The sequence below is a fragment of the Cynara cardunculus genome, assembly GCF_001531365.2.
Source record: "Cynara cardunculus var. scolymus isolate 2C chromosome LG 13, CcrdV1, whole genome shotgun sequence".
NCBI lineage: Eukaryota > Viridiplantae > Streptophyta > Magnoliopsida > Asterales > Asteraceae > Cynara > Cynara cardunculus.
The window spans coordinates 2626324-2641512 of NC_037540.1; the positions used below are offsets into that span (position 1 = coordinate 2626324).

Below are 15189 nucleotides of genomic sequence, written 5' to 3' on the forward strand. Positions count from 1 at the left end.
ATATATGGAGCTTTAATAAGTTGTACCTATGTACAATTTACTTGTAATCTTGAGTTTTAAGTAATATGCATTAATAAACAGTACTTTACGCATAAAAAATGGTTTTTAAGAGTTTTTATCAAATGATTTATAATATATAATATTTTTTTATATATTATTTAATTTAAGTAATAATAAAATAATTTATTTTTGGTTTAATATTATAAATTTTATAAAGATAATAGTTAAGTATTCTGTTAGAATTTAATGATTATACTAATTATATTTTAGATTTTTTATATTTAAAATGAGATGTTTATCATGTATTTGATTGTGTTTATCTGCAGTTAGTTACACGAATTCATATATGAGATGAAATCGGATAGGGATGAATGAGTTTTTAAGAGTTTTAGTCAAATATTTTATAAGATAGTATAGATATAGATATTATTAAACCGAAAATTATATTATGTTATTTTTTTTCAAATTTATATTTTATTTAAGAATATTTTTTTTAAAACCACATAAAATTATATTCTGTCGTTGATAGAGAAAAGAATAAAGCGAAACATTAACATCGATATGTATCTTGCTGCATTGCACGAGTACCTTTCTAGTAATATCAAAACTAATTAAACTTGTTTTTGTTAAAACTTAAAATAAGTCAACCAATCATCTTATTAATAATCAGATATCCAAAAGAAACTCGACATTTTCATCAGTATTTAAATCCTAACCAACTGAATAACAAACCAAATCCATGAATTTATGTATTGGCTGAAAGGTGACCATCCACCCTACCAACATAAGCAAAACATAATGAAGCACCACATATCTAAAATACAAAAATCAGTATTTAATTTCTTTAACTGTTTATCGATCAAAATTAAGTATTTAAAATCTCTTATCCTAATAAAAAAAAGTATTTCATCTTAAAACATAATTCGTTATATTTTATTATATGGAGATTAATTAAAATAACCATTTATCTCCCAATATTTAAAAAATGTCACTACTTTCACAAGTCCTTAACTTGGAGGTGTCAAAATGTAGAAAATAAGAAGTTTTTGAATCAGAAAGTACAGGGACAAATATGTAAATTAGTCCTCTTGGAACCTATATCTAATTTACAGGCCAGAATCTTTTTTACACTTTGACCATTCACAAGTTGAGTAGTTGTCATTTGCGGAGGTGATGACATTTTAGAGATATTGGAAGAAAATGGCTAAGAGATGAAATCAAATTATGAAAATGACTATTTCTATTAATTTTTCTTATATATATATACACACACACACATATACAGGCAAGTTCATAAGAGAAGGATGTCTATTTAGAAAAGAAAAAAAAAATAAGAAAATGATCAAAATACGTACAAAATCACATATGATTTTACATTAATGACCAACTAAATGTTATTTAAGACAACTCTATGGTCACATGCCAAGGTCGTGCGAATCACATATGATTTTGCATGTTATAATATTATAAAAATACATATACTTTGACTATTCTCTTATCTATGCTATATTATAAAGCATTTGATAAAAATTCTTAAAAATCATTTTTTATACGTAAAGTACTGTTTATTAATGCATATTACTTAAAACTCAAGATTGCATGTAGATTGTGCATAAATACAACTTATTAAAGCTCTATATCTGAATTCGTGTAACTAAATGCAGATAAATATAATCAAATACATAATAAATATCTCAAATTTAATATAAAAAATCTAATATATAATTAGGATAATCATTAAATTTAACAGAATACTTAATTATTATCTTTATAAAATTTATAATATTAACCAAAAATAAACTATTTCATTATTAAACTTGAATTAAATTATAATAAAAGAATAAATTAAAGAAATTACATAAAAATAAGACTTTTAAATAGTTGATTTAATACTAATTTCGCTTATTTTTAAAAAAAAATTATAATATTTCACTCAAAAATAAAAACATTTTATTTTTTCTCAAAACCATATAAAATCGCATTATAACATCAATAGAGCTAAAATATAAAACGAAACATTATAATTAAGATATATTTCACTACATTACACGAATACCATTCTAGTTTTCTTAAATACGTATCATTTGATTGAAAATATTATAATACTCTCATGGTTTTATTTATTTTATCTTTGAGAAAAGTTAAATGTCGAAGAAAAAAAAGGTTAATTTAGGGAAAAGTGGGTGGTCGCACACATGTCAGTTCATGATAGGCGACACCACATATCATGTGTGTTTACGTGTCCATAATGACAAAAAAACCAGACAACAATGCCCTGTATACACGGCACACCCTATTGCTCGTGCGACCCACAGGTAGGACCATTGATAATAAACTACGGTGCTACGTGGCAACCGATTACTGGTATCACTTTTAAAAACAGACCAGGTCCCACCAACGGTATTCTTTGACTATGTGTTCTAGTTAATTAATACCAAAATCATTTTAATAGTAATATCTTGACAAATTTAAACATTTTTTTTTTAATTTTGTTATATAATATCCAACATGAAAATTATTTTCTCTTTATTTTTTTTAAATTAAAGATTTTTTTAATTAAAAACATCTTCAAAAGCTATGTTAAAATAAAAAAATTTAAAAAATTAAGGATTTTTTGCTCCAAAAGCTATACTAAATGATACGTTAAAATATAGAGGGAAAAAAGAGAAGTAAAGTGAAATAAAACTTTAATTCTTTTCTACCAATAAGATGTATTGAAATTAAAATATATGAAAGATAATATTTTATTAAAAGTATTGATTTTTTTATTAATACATTAAATGTTATAATTGTTAAAATAAAGTAGTTGTTGAAGCTGAATATAATTTCTTATAGATAGTTTAATTTTTCATATCATATTACTAGAAAATTATAGCATAATTGTTGAAGATGTTTAAACTTTCCTTTTAATATAGCTGTTAAAACAAATTTTTTCTAAAATCTATAGGTTTTCACAAATCTCAAAATTCAAATAATTGCATATTTGCCACGTTAAAGATATTTTAATCATCTCATTTATTAAAATAATAGGTTAAAGTATTTAACTTTATTTTTACAAAATACTTGCAACTTTTTAACTTTAGAAAAAATAATTCATAATTATTTTATTTTATTGTTAAAGCAATTATCTTTGATTTTTTTTTTAGAAATGTGGTAATAATAACGGTATACTGAATTAAAGTGGTGTTTGGTTCAGTTAGAAAAATGAAAATGAGAATGAAAATAACAGGGTATGAAAATAAGTTTGAACTTCCATCCTCTCAATTTAATCTGGAATAAAAATTTGGGCTTTTGGAGGAATGAGTCTATTATATTATACAAAACTAAACAATTTCTTTTATTTTTATTTTATTGATTATTGTTTAATACATCTAACCAAACACCCCCTAAGTTTTCTCGATGTTTGATTTAGAGATTGAAAAGATAAATTCTTTTTCAAATGTTTTCGGCTTTCGGTTTTTCTGAAATCGGAGACGACGAGGAAGATAAGTCGGTGGTTATGTGGGTCAGGTTACAACAGGGTCCCTTTCTATTTTAGGTGCGTCTCATTCTTTTGATTCGACGACACGCATGGGTGCACGATGAGCTTGATTTTCAATATCTTATGTTACAATTAACCCCCATCTACATTAACCAATTTACATTTCCAGTCCTTATAATTTTAAACTATTTTCTTTTTTACGTCCATAATCATATAAACATCCGTGTTAAATTTTCTGCTTGCCTATTAGTCGCATGTCGTTTATCAAGGAGTTTTCTTTCGTATAATGTTAGATCTTCGATTGAGATGGAATTTAGTTGGCCCTTCATCTACAATATTAGAAAGGTATCTGTGTAATGCAGTACGCCAATTTCGATCTAAAGCTGAAAGCCTGAAAACTTGAACGCTCAATTTTGACTCATGTTTTGTTCTATTCTCCGTTTCTCTTCTTGTCATTTATATAACGTTGTGTGGTTTTGAAGAGCGAGAGAATTATCATTTTTATGGAAAACAACAGTGTATCAATATGACTGAATGTTTATCATGTATATGAAGGTGTTTATCGGCTGGTTTATCATGTTATGGTATTATATATATATATATATATATATATATATATCAAAATTCGGCTCCAGGACAAACTCCAAGCCCATAAAACATCCTAACGTCTCGTTCGACCGCAAAACTGTCAGAAAAAGAATCGACAAAAACTTAGGAGAAAGTGTTAGGGGTTGTTTTACTGTTTGGTTCATACAGAGGAATAGAAATGAGAATGAATTTTCATTATTTACAGTCCAACCTGGAATAAAAATTTGGGCTTGTAAGGAATGGACCCACTATATTATATAAAACCAAACAGATTCAGTTATATTCAATCTCATTAATAACTGCTTTTCCTACATTCAGGATGAACTAGACATCTCTGAAAGCTAGCATATCACCATTGTTATTATCACCTACAAAACAAGGATTTTCCTAGTTAACTCCATCCATCTTACTTGTTTTAACCATCTTCACCAAAAAAAATTCCTTTATATAACCCTATCTGTTAACACCACAATCTCTTCCTCTTCTTCCCGAAATTTCGGTTTTCGGGGTTTCAAGAATCGTGATGGGCAACGCCAAAAGCAAACTCAATCTAAAGGCTCATGTCAAACCATCATCGGGTTCGTATTTTTGACAAGATACCATGATTTGTACCAAGAAAATGAGGCATATGAATATGTTTTTTCATGCAGAAAACCCACTAGGAGAAGAAGATCTTTACGAAATCAACGTCTTTCATCCCCACAGAATCCACCGATTTTGCTACAAAGTTTTGAAAACGGCCACTGGAAAGTTCTGTAACGAGAATCTAGCAGGTCAAGGCGGCTGTGGCGATGTCTATAAAGGGTGGCTAGATTATCGAACCAACGAAGCTGTAAAACCAGGGCATGGATTTCCAGTTGGCGTCAAAAAGATCAAGAAAGAAGGAGCCCAAGGCTTAGAAGAATGGAGGGTCAGATTCTAAATTTCAGATTTCAATTTCAACCATAAATGCTGTTCTTTAGAATTTTTATTTTGCAGAATGAACTGAAGATTTTGAGTAGTTTTCATCATCCAAATGTGGTGAAGCTCTTGGGATACTGTGCTGATGGTCCACACAGGATGCTAGTTTTCGAGTTCATACCGATGGGAAGCTTAGAGGCGACTCTTTCAAGAGGTAAGCTTTGAAAACTCTAAAGAACGTTCTCTAAGTTATGGCGGATTTGAAGATTTGATCGTTTGGGATATAAGCAGAATGTAGCACAGAACTAAACTGGATAAAAAGAATCAAGATTGCTAAAGGGTTAGCAAGGGGTCTGGAGTACCTTCACACCATGGACAGACCCGTCATTCATCGTGACATTAAGTCCGCCAATATTCTGCTTGATGATGTCAGTTCTAATTTTCTTTAACACTGTGTTCTCGAAGCCTTCTTTTTTGAACGAGAAAGAAAGGAAAAGGAGGGGAAAACGAAAAAAGATCACGTGTTCTTTAAACTTTTTAGGAGGGAAAGAAAATTTGAAAGGAGTCCATGATCTTAATGACAAAAATACCCTCGTAAAGAGAAGTAAGGAAGACAAATATAAAGGGTATATTTGTAAAATTGACATATTTCCTTTTATTCCCTAAACTTCCTTTCAATTTCTTTTCTTCCCAAATTCAAGAACACAGTGTAAGAATATCCTCAATTTTGATCCTTCAGTTCCACTAGTTTCCGTTGTTTTACAGGACTTCAATCCGAAGATTGCAGACTTCGGAATCTCAAGATTCGGTCCGCAGGGTGACAAAACACATCTTTCCACCAGGGTTCTTGGCAGTAAAGGCTACTTTGCTCCAGAGTACATTGGAACAGGTATACTTGTCTGACATGACTAGTTTTAGCTTTTCTTCCTATCTGGTAGTTGTCAGCGCTGTACCGGCAGTTGTCAGTACAGCGCTCTGTGTTTTCCTTTTTATCTAACCTGCCTCCTATTGTCATCTAAAACAGGTCATTTGACACTGAAAACAGATGTATACAGCTTAGGAGTTGTGCTGTTAGAGATTCTAACCGGCTTACGAGCAGTAAAGAGGTATCCAAATGGAGTGCTAAGAGAACTTTCCCGTTGGGCTAGACCATATCTAAACGATAGAAAAGGCCTACATTGTGTAATCGACAAAAGGGTCGTAAAGAATTTGGACATAGAAGAAGCTTACGAGTTCGCTACCATCATTCTGCAATGCCTCACCGAAGATCCAAGAAAGCGCCCAACAATAACCCAAGTGTTGAATAGTCTAGAACAGTTGGAACAAAACATGAACAGATGGAATCACACTTTCCATAACAGAAATGCACTTCGAAAACCCTATCAGATCTTGTAATTGTAAACATTATGCTACCTATGAATCAAAGATAAATTTAACGGCTTTTCTTTAATCTATTATCAAGAATCAGAAGTGTAGCCTGATTTGGATCGAAAGAGAACTCTTATTCCTTGATTTTCTGTTTACAATAAAGATGGTTTTGTGTAGATGTACTGTACCACTAATTCTTCAATCGTACCCTCATATGCAAGATTTTGAATATAAAGAAAAGGGCAAACACATACATACATCCATACACACAACAGAGCTGAAGTGAAATCACATACGTTTTTATGCATCATTTGACTCGTGGACTCTGGCGATGATGTGGCAGCGGAGATGCTAAAGGTGACCGATTCATAGGAGAACGGCGTTGTTGTCTCATTGGTGATCTTCGGATCGGGCTAGACACGATATGATGATCTCTTGAAGCACTTTTTGGGGCTTGTAGCTCTTCTAGACTGATTAAAACTTCGGACATTCGAGGTCTGGCTTTAGGTTCTACGCTAAGGCACTGTGAAGCGAGTGTGGCAGCAGTGTAGGTACCCTTTTGAGGGTATTGTCCTTCCAATTTAGTGTCCATAATCCTAAACAACTTTCGTTTGTCTCCTAAATATGGTTTTGCCCATTCGACAAGATCCTGCTCGATACCAATCTTTTGCTTATCAAGAGCACGACGGCCTGATAATAGCTCTAGTAGAACAACCCCGAAGCTGTATACATCACTTTTTGCTGTTAATCGTCCTGTTTATATCAAAAAAAGGAAAAAAAAAGGTTACTATGATATCATAACCATGCCAAGAGCTTGATAGATTGTTACATACTACAACAAAATGAAAGTAATCGTGTTTTCCATGATTATCTTCTATATACATCAGCCGAATATATATACAACTGAGAGGCTACAAATTAGGAAATGATCTCCACTCATTTAGGGGTGATCAATGACAGAATAAACAACCTAAAATAGACGAGGCTAAACTCATAAATATATAGCTAATTTACAGCTAGCTAATTTACAGCTAATACACCCCCTCAGTCTGAGTAGTGTAGGGACGAATGCACAGAGTGGACCGAAAATGGTTGAATAGATGACGCGGAAGCCCTTTGGTGAAGATGTCGGCGTATTGAAAATCAGCTGGAACATGTAAAAATCGGACAACACCAATTCGGACCTTTTCTCTAACGAAGTGAATATCGAGTTCCACATGTTTTGTACGCTGATGTTGTACGGGATTGTCAGATAAGTAGACAGCCGAGATATTGTCACAATAAACAATCGTAGCCTTGCGAGCGGGAACATGAAGTTCAAGAAGTAAGTTGCGCAACCAGCTCGTTTCGGCAACTGCATTTGCAACTCCACGGTATTCGGCCTCGGCGCTGGATCGAGATATGGTCGGCTGACGTTTCGACGACAAGGAAACCAAATTATCTCCTACGAAGACACAGTATCCGGAAGTGGAGCGCCGAGAATCGGGGCACCCCCCCAATCGGCATCAGAATAGGCAATAAGATTCGTTGATTTGGAGGGTGAGATATGGAGACCATACGTAATTGTTCCTTTAAGGTAACAGAGTACTCGTTTGAGGAACTGGAAGTGTGGATCTCGTGGGGCATGCATGAATAAGCAGATTTGTTGTACTGCATAGATAAGGTCCGGACGCGTGATGGTAAGATACTGTAAAGCACCTGCCAGCTGGCGATAATGTGTCCATCGGGTAGAAGTTGACCACTTGTGGCACTCATTTTGGGGGAAGTGTCAACAGGAGTGGAACTAGGCTTGCAATCTGCCATATGAGCTCGAGATAGGATCTTAGCAGCATAATTTTCTTGAGAAAGAAATAAGCCRCCGTCTTTGCGAGTAACATTGATCCCAAGGAAATGATGAAGGGTACCTAAATCTGACATAGCAAACTCACGAGATAAAAGAGCAATTATATCAGTGAGAAGACGGTCATTAGAAGCCGTGAGAATGATATCGTCAACATACAGCAGCAAGTAGGCCATGTCACTTCCCTTTTTGTAGACAAATAGGGAAGTATCACTAACGGTACTCCGAAAACCACACTTAGTGATATAGGTGGCAAATCTGTCATACCACGCGCGAGGGGCCTGTTTGAGCCCATAAAGAGACTTGCGTAACCTGCATACATAATTAGGGTGAGTGGCATCGGTGAATCCCGGAGGTTGAAACATATATACCGTCTCATTTAAGTCCCYGTSGAGAAAARCATTTTTWWCGTCGAGTTGGTGAATGGACCAACCCCGGGAAATAGCGAGACTGAGCACCGTTCGAATTGTGGTCGGTTTGACTACGGGACTAAATGTTTCATCACAATCGATGCCGACCTGTTGACATTTCCCGTTAACGACCAATCGGGCCTTGTAGCGTTGTAAGGTGCCATTTGCGTTAAACTTGTGACGAAATAACCATATGCACCGGATAATGTTCGCATCAGGGGGCCGAGGTACCAAGTCCCACGTGTGATTGTCCATTAGAGCTCAGTATTCTTCATTCATGGCATCGCGCCAGTGTGGATCAGAAAGGGTTTTGATGTGGGAATTTGGTATGGGAGAAGGTGAAGTATGTGTATCTGTATGTAGGTTAAGAGAAGAGGCAGAAGTTGCTGCTCGGGAACGAGTGATCATGGGGTGGGTTGATACGGGTGGTGGAGGTGGTGAAGGGGGTGAAGGTGGTGGTGGTGCAGCGGTTGAAGAGGGTTGCGAGGAGGTTGTCGGGACATGTGTATTTCGACGGTGGTAGGTATGGATGATAGGAGGTTGTTGGAGAGTGGGAGATGGGGAAGTGGGTTGGGTAGGTGGTGGGGAAGTGGCTGCTGGGTCAAAGATGGTAGGAGATGGATCAGATTCGAGGAAGGAGTAGTCAGATGTAGTAGTGGGATGTTTATCAAAAAAGGGAAAAGAGATCTCGTCGAAAATGACGTGACGAGAGAGGAGGATCTTGCCAGAAGAGAGGTCAAAGCATCGATACCCACGAAAGTTGGCGGGGTATCCAAGGAAAACACAACGAGTGGAGCGATGTTCCAACTTGTGTTTCCGAGTCGCAGTCGTGTTAGGATAACAGGCACACCCGAAAACCCGAAGGTGATCATAGGTAGGGTGTCGATGATAGAGGGCAGTCAAAGGGGTGGTGAATTTTAAGAGTTTGGTGGGGAGAATGTTGTGGAGATAGCACGCGATATGTAAGGCTTCAACCCAGAAATGGGGTRGGAGAGATGCGTGTGTGAGAAGGGTGAGCATGATCTCGTTAAGTCTACGAATCATACGTTCAGATTTCCCATTCTGTTGGGAAGTGTGAGGGCAAGAGAAACGGAAATGAAGACCGTTTGTTTCAGCAAAAGATTTGAAATTTTGGTTATTGAATTCACCTCCTAAGTCACATTGGAAAGCTTTAATTTTGAGATTGAATTGGGTTTTGATGTATTTATGAAACTGAGAAAATTTGGAAAAAGTTTCAGACTTGAATTTGAGCGGAAAAACCCAAGTATATTGCGTGAAATCGTCAATTAAAACCATGTAGTATTTATAACCAACTTTGATGGGGATAGGAGATGTTCATAAGTCACAATGCACAATATCAAAGGGTAAAATAGTAATAGACGTAGAATCAGAAAACAGTAATCGTTTGTGCTTTGAAAGTTGACAAGAATTGTAAACAAAAGATTTTCTACGTTTAAAACATGGAATAATGTTATTCGAACTAAGAACATCTAAGACAGAAGCACCGGGATGTCCCAAGCGATCATGCCAAAAATCTCGAGCACTGGAGGTGAAAAAGGTGGCGTTGATGACCGGATACAAGAGAGGATAAAGACGACTGGAGCTATTGTGGCAGGACAGCATCTGACCACTCTGGTAATCCTTCACAGAAAACCCATTAGGATCAAATTCAATGGACACATTATTATCAACTATAAAATTTACGAACGGAAATGAGGTTCTTAATGATGTTGGGAGTGTAAAGAATGTTGTTTAGGTGAAGGTTACGTGTGGGAGTGGGAATGATAGAGGAACCCGATCCACGAACCAGCACACAAGCACCATTACCAACAAATATCGAGCCAATGGGACAATTTAACGAGGGTGTAGAAATCTTACCTTGGTCACCCGTGAGATGGTCAGTTGCACCTGAGTCCATGTACCATTGATCATCAACCGGGTCCATGGTCATCGTTTGAAGTGCTTCACCAAGCTGAGTTGGCTCGAGAGGATCAAAGGTAGATAGATTGGCTTGGTTCGCTGTTGGGCCAGAAGGTCTTGGGCCGGACTTGTGATGTGCAGGTGGGTCGGGAGGCGCGGGCCAGACTGGCATAGGAGATCTACCCCATGAGGAGGCCCATCCCGGGTTGGTGGGATACGGACATGGCGGAGGGCTCCAATAGGCCCAATTGGGCAGCCGAGTGGGCTGAGTGTTCCACGGTGCATGGGCTGATTGAGGCTGGCCGGAACCACGCCTAGTGGCTGTTGAGGAAGATCCGCTGGAGGAGTTATTGGGCCGCCTATGTCCGGGCCTGTTGTTGGGGCTTCTTCTATTGACAGGATTGGAAGGATCGGGCTGAGGTTCTGAGGACACGACAACCATGGCAGTTGGTGTAGTCATGGTTTCCCGGGCAATCTGTCGATGATGCTCCAATTCGAGCATACTATATGCAGTCTCCCACGTGGGAAGACTTTGATTGATATACGAGGCCACGGTATCGTATTCCGCCGGCAGTCCTCTAACAAGCTGAAGAACAAGTCTTCGATCATTAACCGGACAATCCACGTCGTTGAGTTGGCTGCCCAATTCTTTGAGTTTTTGGCAATAGGCTTCAAGCGACGGCATGGATTTTAAAGTCAGGTTATTGAATTCATGCTCAAGGGTTGCTGCCCTAGAGCCCTTGTTATTGAGGAAGATGGCTTTGATTCGACACCAAGCCTCGTGAGCGGTCGACTCAGTTACCAAAACACGAACCAGCAAATCATCGGATAATGTCTCGTAAATCCATTGCAATACAATTGCATCAATTTCAGTCCATGCTTCGTATTCTGCATCAGCCTTGGCCGGAGGCRGTGTCCCGTCAATGTGTGACATGACTTTGTATCCCTTGGCATGAAGTTGAAACAGCTTGACCCACGAGGAGTAAGAGACCTTCGTGCCGTCAAGCACCCGGACCTTGTGTTGGATATTGGTCACGGTGTAGACAGGGTGAAGGGCCTTAGGAACGTTTTCAGGCTTAGTATTCATGGGTGAAAGGAAGATGGTAGCAGGAAGAGGACAACAGGGATGAAATCAAACCGTGGTTTGATCTCTGATGATAAGAGAGCAAGAGCTAGGGTATCGAGTCTAGCTCTGATACCATGAAAGTAATTGTGTTTTCCTTGATTATCTTCTATATACATCAGCCGAATATATATACAACTGAGAGGCTACAAATTAGGAAATGATCTCCACTCATTTAGGGGTGATCAATGACANTCTATATACATCAGCCGAATATATATACAACTGAGAGGCTACAAATTAGGAAATGATCTCCACTCATTTAGGGGTGATCAATGACAGAATAAACAGCCTAAAATAGATGAAGCTAAACTCAGAAATATATAGCTAATTTACAGCTAGCTAATTTACAGCTAATACAAAATCGGCTTTATGGGACGCCAAATATGTGTAAGGGCCTGCTTGTTAGCAGCTTATTCGGCCAGCTATATATGACTATTTGGTACTGACTTGATATAGAAAGTGGTTTATCCAGTAACCTTCTAAGGACAAAGCCAAGTTTTTTCCAAACCTGCCCCTCGTAATTAAAAAAACAAGCTCCTTCTATTTATGAAAAAACCTTCCCAATCTATACAGACATATTAATCCACACAGACAACTTCATCCATACATGACTTACCAAACAGCCTCTAAATGTCCTAATAGACTACTTTAGATGACTTGCATTTAATAAGTTAATGTTTCTAACTGCCGACTTCCAGATACTAATAAGTAATTGAAAATGCAGACCTGTAGCAATATATTCTGGTGCTGCATACCCTTGAGTACCCATTACTTGAGTTGATACATGTGTTTTATCACCAGTTGGACCTGCCTTGGCTAAACCAAAATCGGATAGCTTTGCATTGAATTCCTACAGCATCATAGCAAGATGAGTGTCGTGTCCGGAACATGTTACAAACTTAAAAATTGTTTTAAAGAGAATATACGCAATTGAAAGTTATTTGTACCGCATCAAGTAGGATATTAGAAGCCTTGAAATCTCGATATATAACTTGTTCTTTAGCATCATGAAGGAAAGCGAGGCCTCTTGCAGCACCTATTGCCACTTTGAGCCTTGTTGCCCATGGAAGTGGTTGAGGCCCTCCTGTAAATTTGACAAAGATTCAGTAATGGTTGAACTAAATTGCACCCCACAAAATAATGGTTATTTTTTATCCTTTTCTGTCTGAATTTCTACAATATAAGGAGCCAGACTTTTTTGTGTTTTGATGCACTACTGAAATCTACGAGATATTATAACAATAACCGTGGATATAGGCAAATTGTTGTAAATATCGCAGTTGATTTCTCATTTCTTGCAGATATTAGGGGCTGTTTGGTTGGTTTTTCATTAAGTTCTATATGAATAAAGTTGTCTGTGTGGATTAATCTGTCTCTATAGATTGAGAAGGTTTTGTTTAGGAGGGTTTTTCATTAATAGAATGAGTATATCTTTTTAATTCAGAAAGAAATGTTTGGAAAAAACTTGGCTTTCTGCATAAAGCTCCTACCTAGAAGCTTACTGAATAAGCCACTTCCTATATTATTAAGCCACTATCAAACAATCATGTATGGCTGACTGAATAAGCTGTAAGTCCCATTAAGCTCATTAAGCTGATAACTAACAGGCCCTTGGTGTGTGTGATTACTGATCCTGCCACCAATTACAAGTAGAAATGCAAAACTTGATCAAAATGGTGAAGCATACGTCTAAAAAGATGATTCTCCAAGCTTCCTTTAGGCATGAACTCGTAAACCAAGAGCCTACTATCACCCTCCGAGCAGTAGCCAATGAGTTTGACCAAATTAGGATGGCGTAGCTGCCCAAGATACTTGACTTCTGTCTGCAGAAGTCAAAACATAAAGTTCAAAAATTGGGGAAGGGAGAAAAAACCCATAAAACATGGAGGAAAATCAAACATACCAACCACTCCTTGTGTCCTTGAAAACCCTCGGGTTTAAGCTTTTTGACAGCAATGACCATTCCGGATCCGGGTTTTGAAGCAGTAAGCGTGAATTCGTCAATCCAACCTTTGAAAACACAACCAAATCCTCCTTCACCAAGAAGACTGTCGGGCCGGAAGTTCCTAGTGGCATTCTTTAACTCCATGAATGAGAAGGGTTTCACACTCGGAGATAATAATATTTCCCCTTCGGATCTCGGAGTTTGAAGACTTTCAGCACTGCTCATCCCACTGTGAGATGAAATGGTCAGGCTGGAAGGACCAGAAAAGGAACTTTTACTGCCATTTTTCGAGGTTCCTGAGGAAACATAAATAAGTCATTGAAAAACCCTTCTTGACCTAAATGGTGCATTTTTATGCCCAACAATATACAAATCGCATACCAAATAACTAAAAATATATCAAATTATTTGCACTTTAAAGGGGGTATAATATTTTGATTGGAGTTCAAAATCAAAGTACCCAAAAGGATATGGAAACTCCACATATGTTCTTCAAAGGGAAAAGAAAAGGAAAACCCTTCTTGACCCAACTGGAAACACTTATAAATTAGGCAATTGGAGCTGAAAAGAACTCTACTATACCACCCAACAGAAATCTTAAATTCACAAAGAAAACCATAGCATCAAGAAGATATCTATATATACATATAGATACAGGGGAAAACCCAAAAAAAAATGAAAAACTAAGGAACACTGACGGTATGCAAATACAAGTAATTGAAGTTGTGTGCATACCGGATAAATTGCTTATAAATTACTTGTATGCAAATATGCATATAATCCAAATGAATGGTTACCTGGGCGTTCCTAGTTTTTAATTTTTTTGCCATTTTCCCAGTAACCTGGCCGTATATATGTATATGAATGATTTTACTTTAAGGGTGCTTTGAGAACTCAAATTCCAGGAGGAATATATGTTCATGTTTTCAACTAATCCGATTCTGATTCCAATTCAAAATCTGGAGCTACATGCTCCCGATCATGCCTATTCTTTGTTATGGAGTAGCAATTATACAAATCAAGAATTCATTAAAACTTATCAAATAGCCTCAATTGGGTGTAGAAATATCACAAAGACAACAAGCTTATGACTCTTGAACTCCAAATAAATCAAAGGAGAGTTCTCTTACCAGAAGCACGGGAGCTGAGAGTAGTATCGACTTGAGCTGAAGAAGAATCCAAGCAGTTACCCATCTTGATTGGGAATTAAGCCAATTAATCAATTCCCCGATTAGGGTTATTCGGAGGTGGTGAAATGAAGTCTTTCTACGGTTCCAAATTGGGGGAAATTGCAAGTGAGAGAGAGAATTTGTTTCACGTTTGCTGAGATGGCGGCAGGTAGGAAAGATACCTCTGGAAAAGAGGGCGAAACAGATTGATGATAACTTTAAAGCAGATCCACCCCTGTTGACTTGACTTCCATCCCCCCACGTCCCATTCACAACTCTTGGACGCATTGCTGTATATGAATTGAATTGAATTGAATTGAAGTGAAGTGAATGGTGTGGCCTCCATCTTTCATACTTGGCCTTCCACGCAAATATTTTTTTAGAAACAGGACAAATGTGAAATATAGAAAATGTTCCACTTAACCTCCCCCAATTTTTGTAT

General features: G+C 37.0%; 2 protein-coding genes across 2 annotated transcripts; one reads left to right on the forward strand and one right to left on the reverse strand.

The window, feature by feature from the left end:
- The first annotated feature begins 4592 nt into the window (after nucleotides 1–4592).
- Nucleotides 4593–6364, forward strand: LOC112524292 (probable serine/threonine-protein kinase PBL3). Its single transcript, XM_025134061.1, has 6 exons — nucleotides 4593–4647; nucleotides 4720–4979; nucleotides 5048–5183; nucleotides 5261–5397; nucleotides 5735–5858; nucleotides 5994–6364. The coding sequence occupies exons 1-6, from the start codon at nucleotides 4593–4595 to the stop codon at nucleotides 6362–6364; spliced, it is 1083 nt and encodes a 360-aa protein (XP_024989829.1).
- An 86-nt stretch (nucleotides 6365–6450) lies between these two features.
- On the reverse strand, nucleotides 6451–14962 carry LOC112524652 (probable serine/threonine-protein kinase PBL3). The gene is made up of 6 exons (XM_025134579.1): nucleotides 14709–14962; nucleotides 13537–13874; nucleotides 13321–13456; nucleotides 12581–12717; nucleotides 12360–12483; nucleotides 6451–7090 (listed from the first exon to the last, which is right to left on the reverse strand). Exons 1-6 carry the CDS (start codon nucleotides 14770–14772, stop codon nucleotides 6645–6647), a joined length of 1245 nt encoding a protein of 414 aa, XP_024990347.1. The 5' UTR covers nucleotides 14773–14962; the 3' UTR covers nucleotides 6451–6644.
- Nucleotides 14963–15189: the final 227 nt, after the last annotated feature.

Bases quoted from the DNA above. Each gene is read 5' to 3' on its own strand.
- LOC112524292 (XM_025134061.1), top strand. From the start codon at position 4,593: ATGGGCAACGCCAAAAGCAAACTCAATCTAAAGGCTCATGTCAAACCA. The intron at 4,648-4,719 runs GTTCGTATTTTT...TTTTTCATGCAG, and splicing joins TCATGTCAAACCATCATCGG to AAAACCCACTAGGAGAAGAA. The intron at 5,398-5,734 runs GTCAGTTCTAAT...GTTGTTTTACAG, and splicing joins CCAATATTCTGCTTGATGAT to GACTTCAATCCGAAGATTGC.
- LOC112524652 (XM_025134579.1), bottom strand. From the start codon at position 14,772: ATGGGTAACTGCTTGGATTCTTCTTCAGCTCAAGTCGATACTACTCTC. The intron at 13,875-14,708 runs GTAAGAGAACTC...ATGTTTCCTCAG, and splicing joins TCTCAGCTCCCGTGCTTCTG to GAACCTCGAAAAATGGCAGT. The intron at 12,718-13,320 runs GTATGCTTCACC...TCAAATTTACAG, and splicing joins GGAGAATCATCTTTTTAGAC to GAGGGCCTCAACCACTTCCA.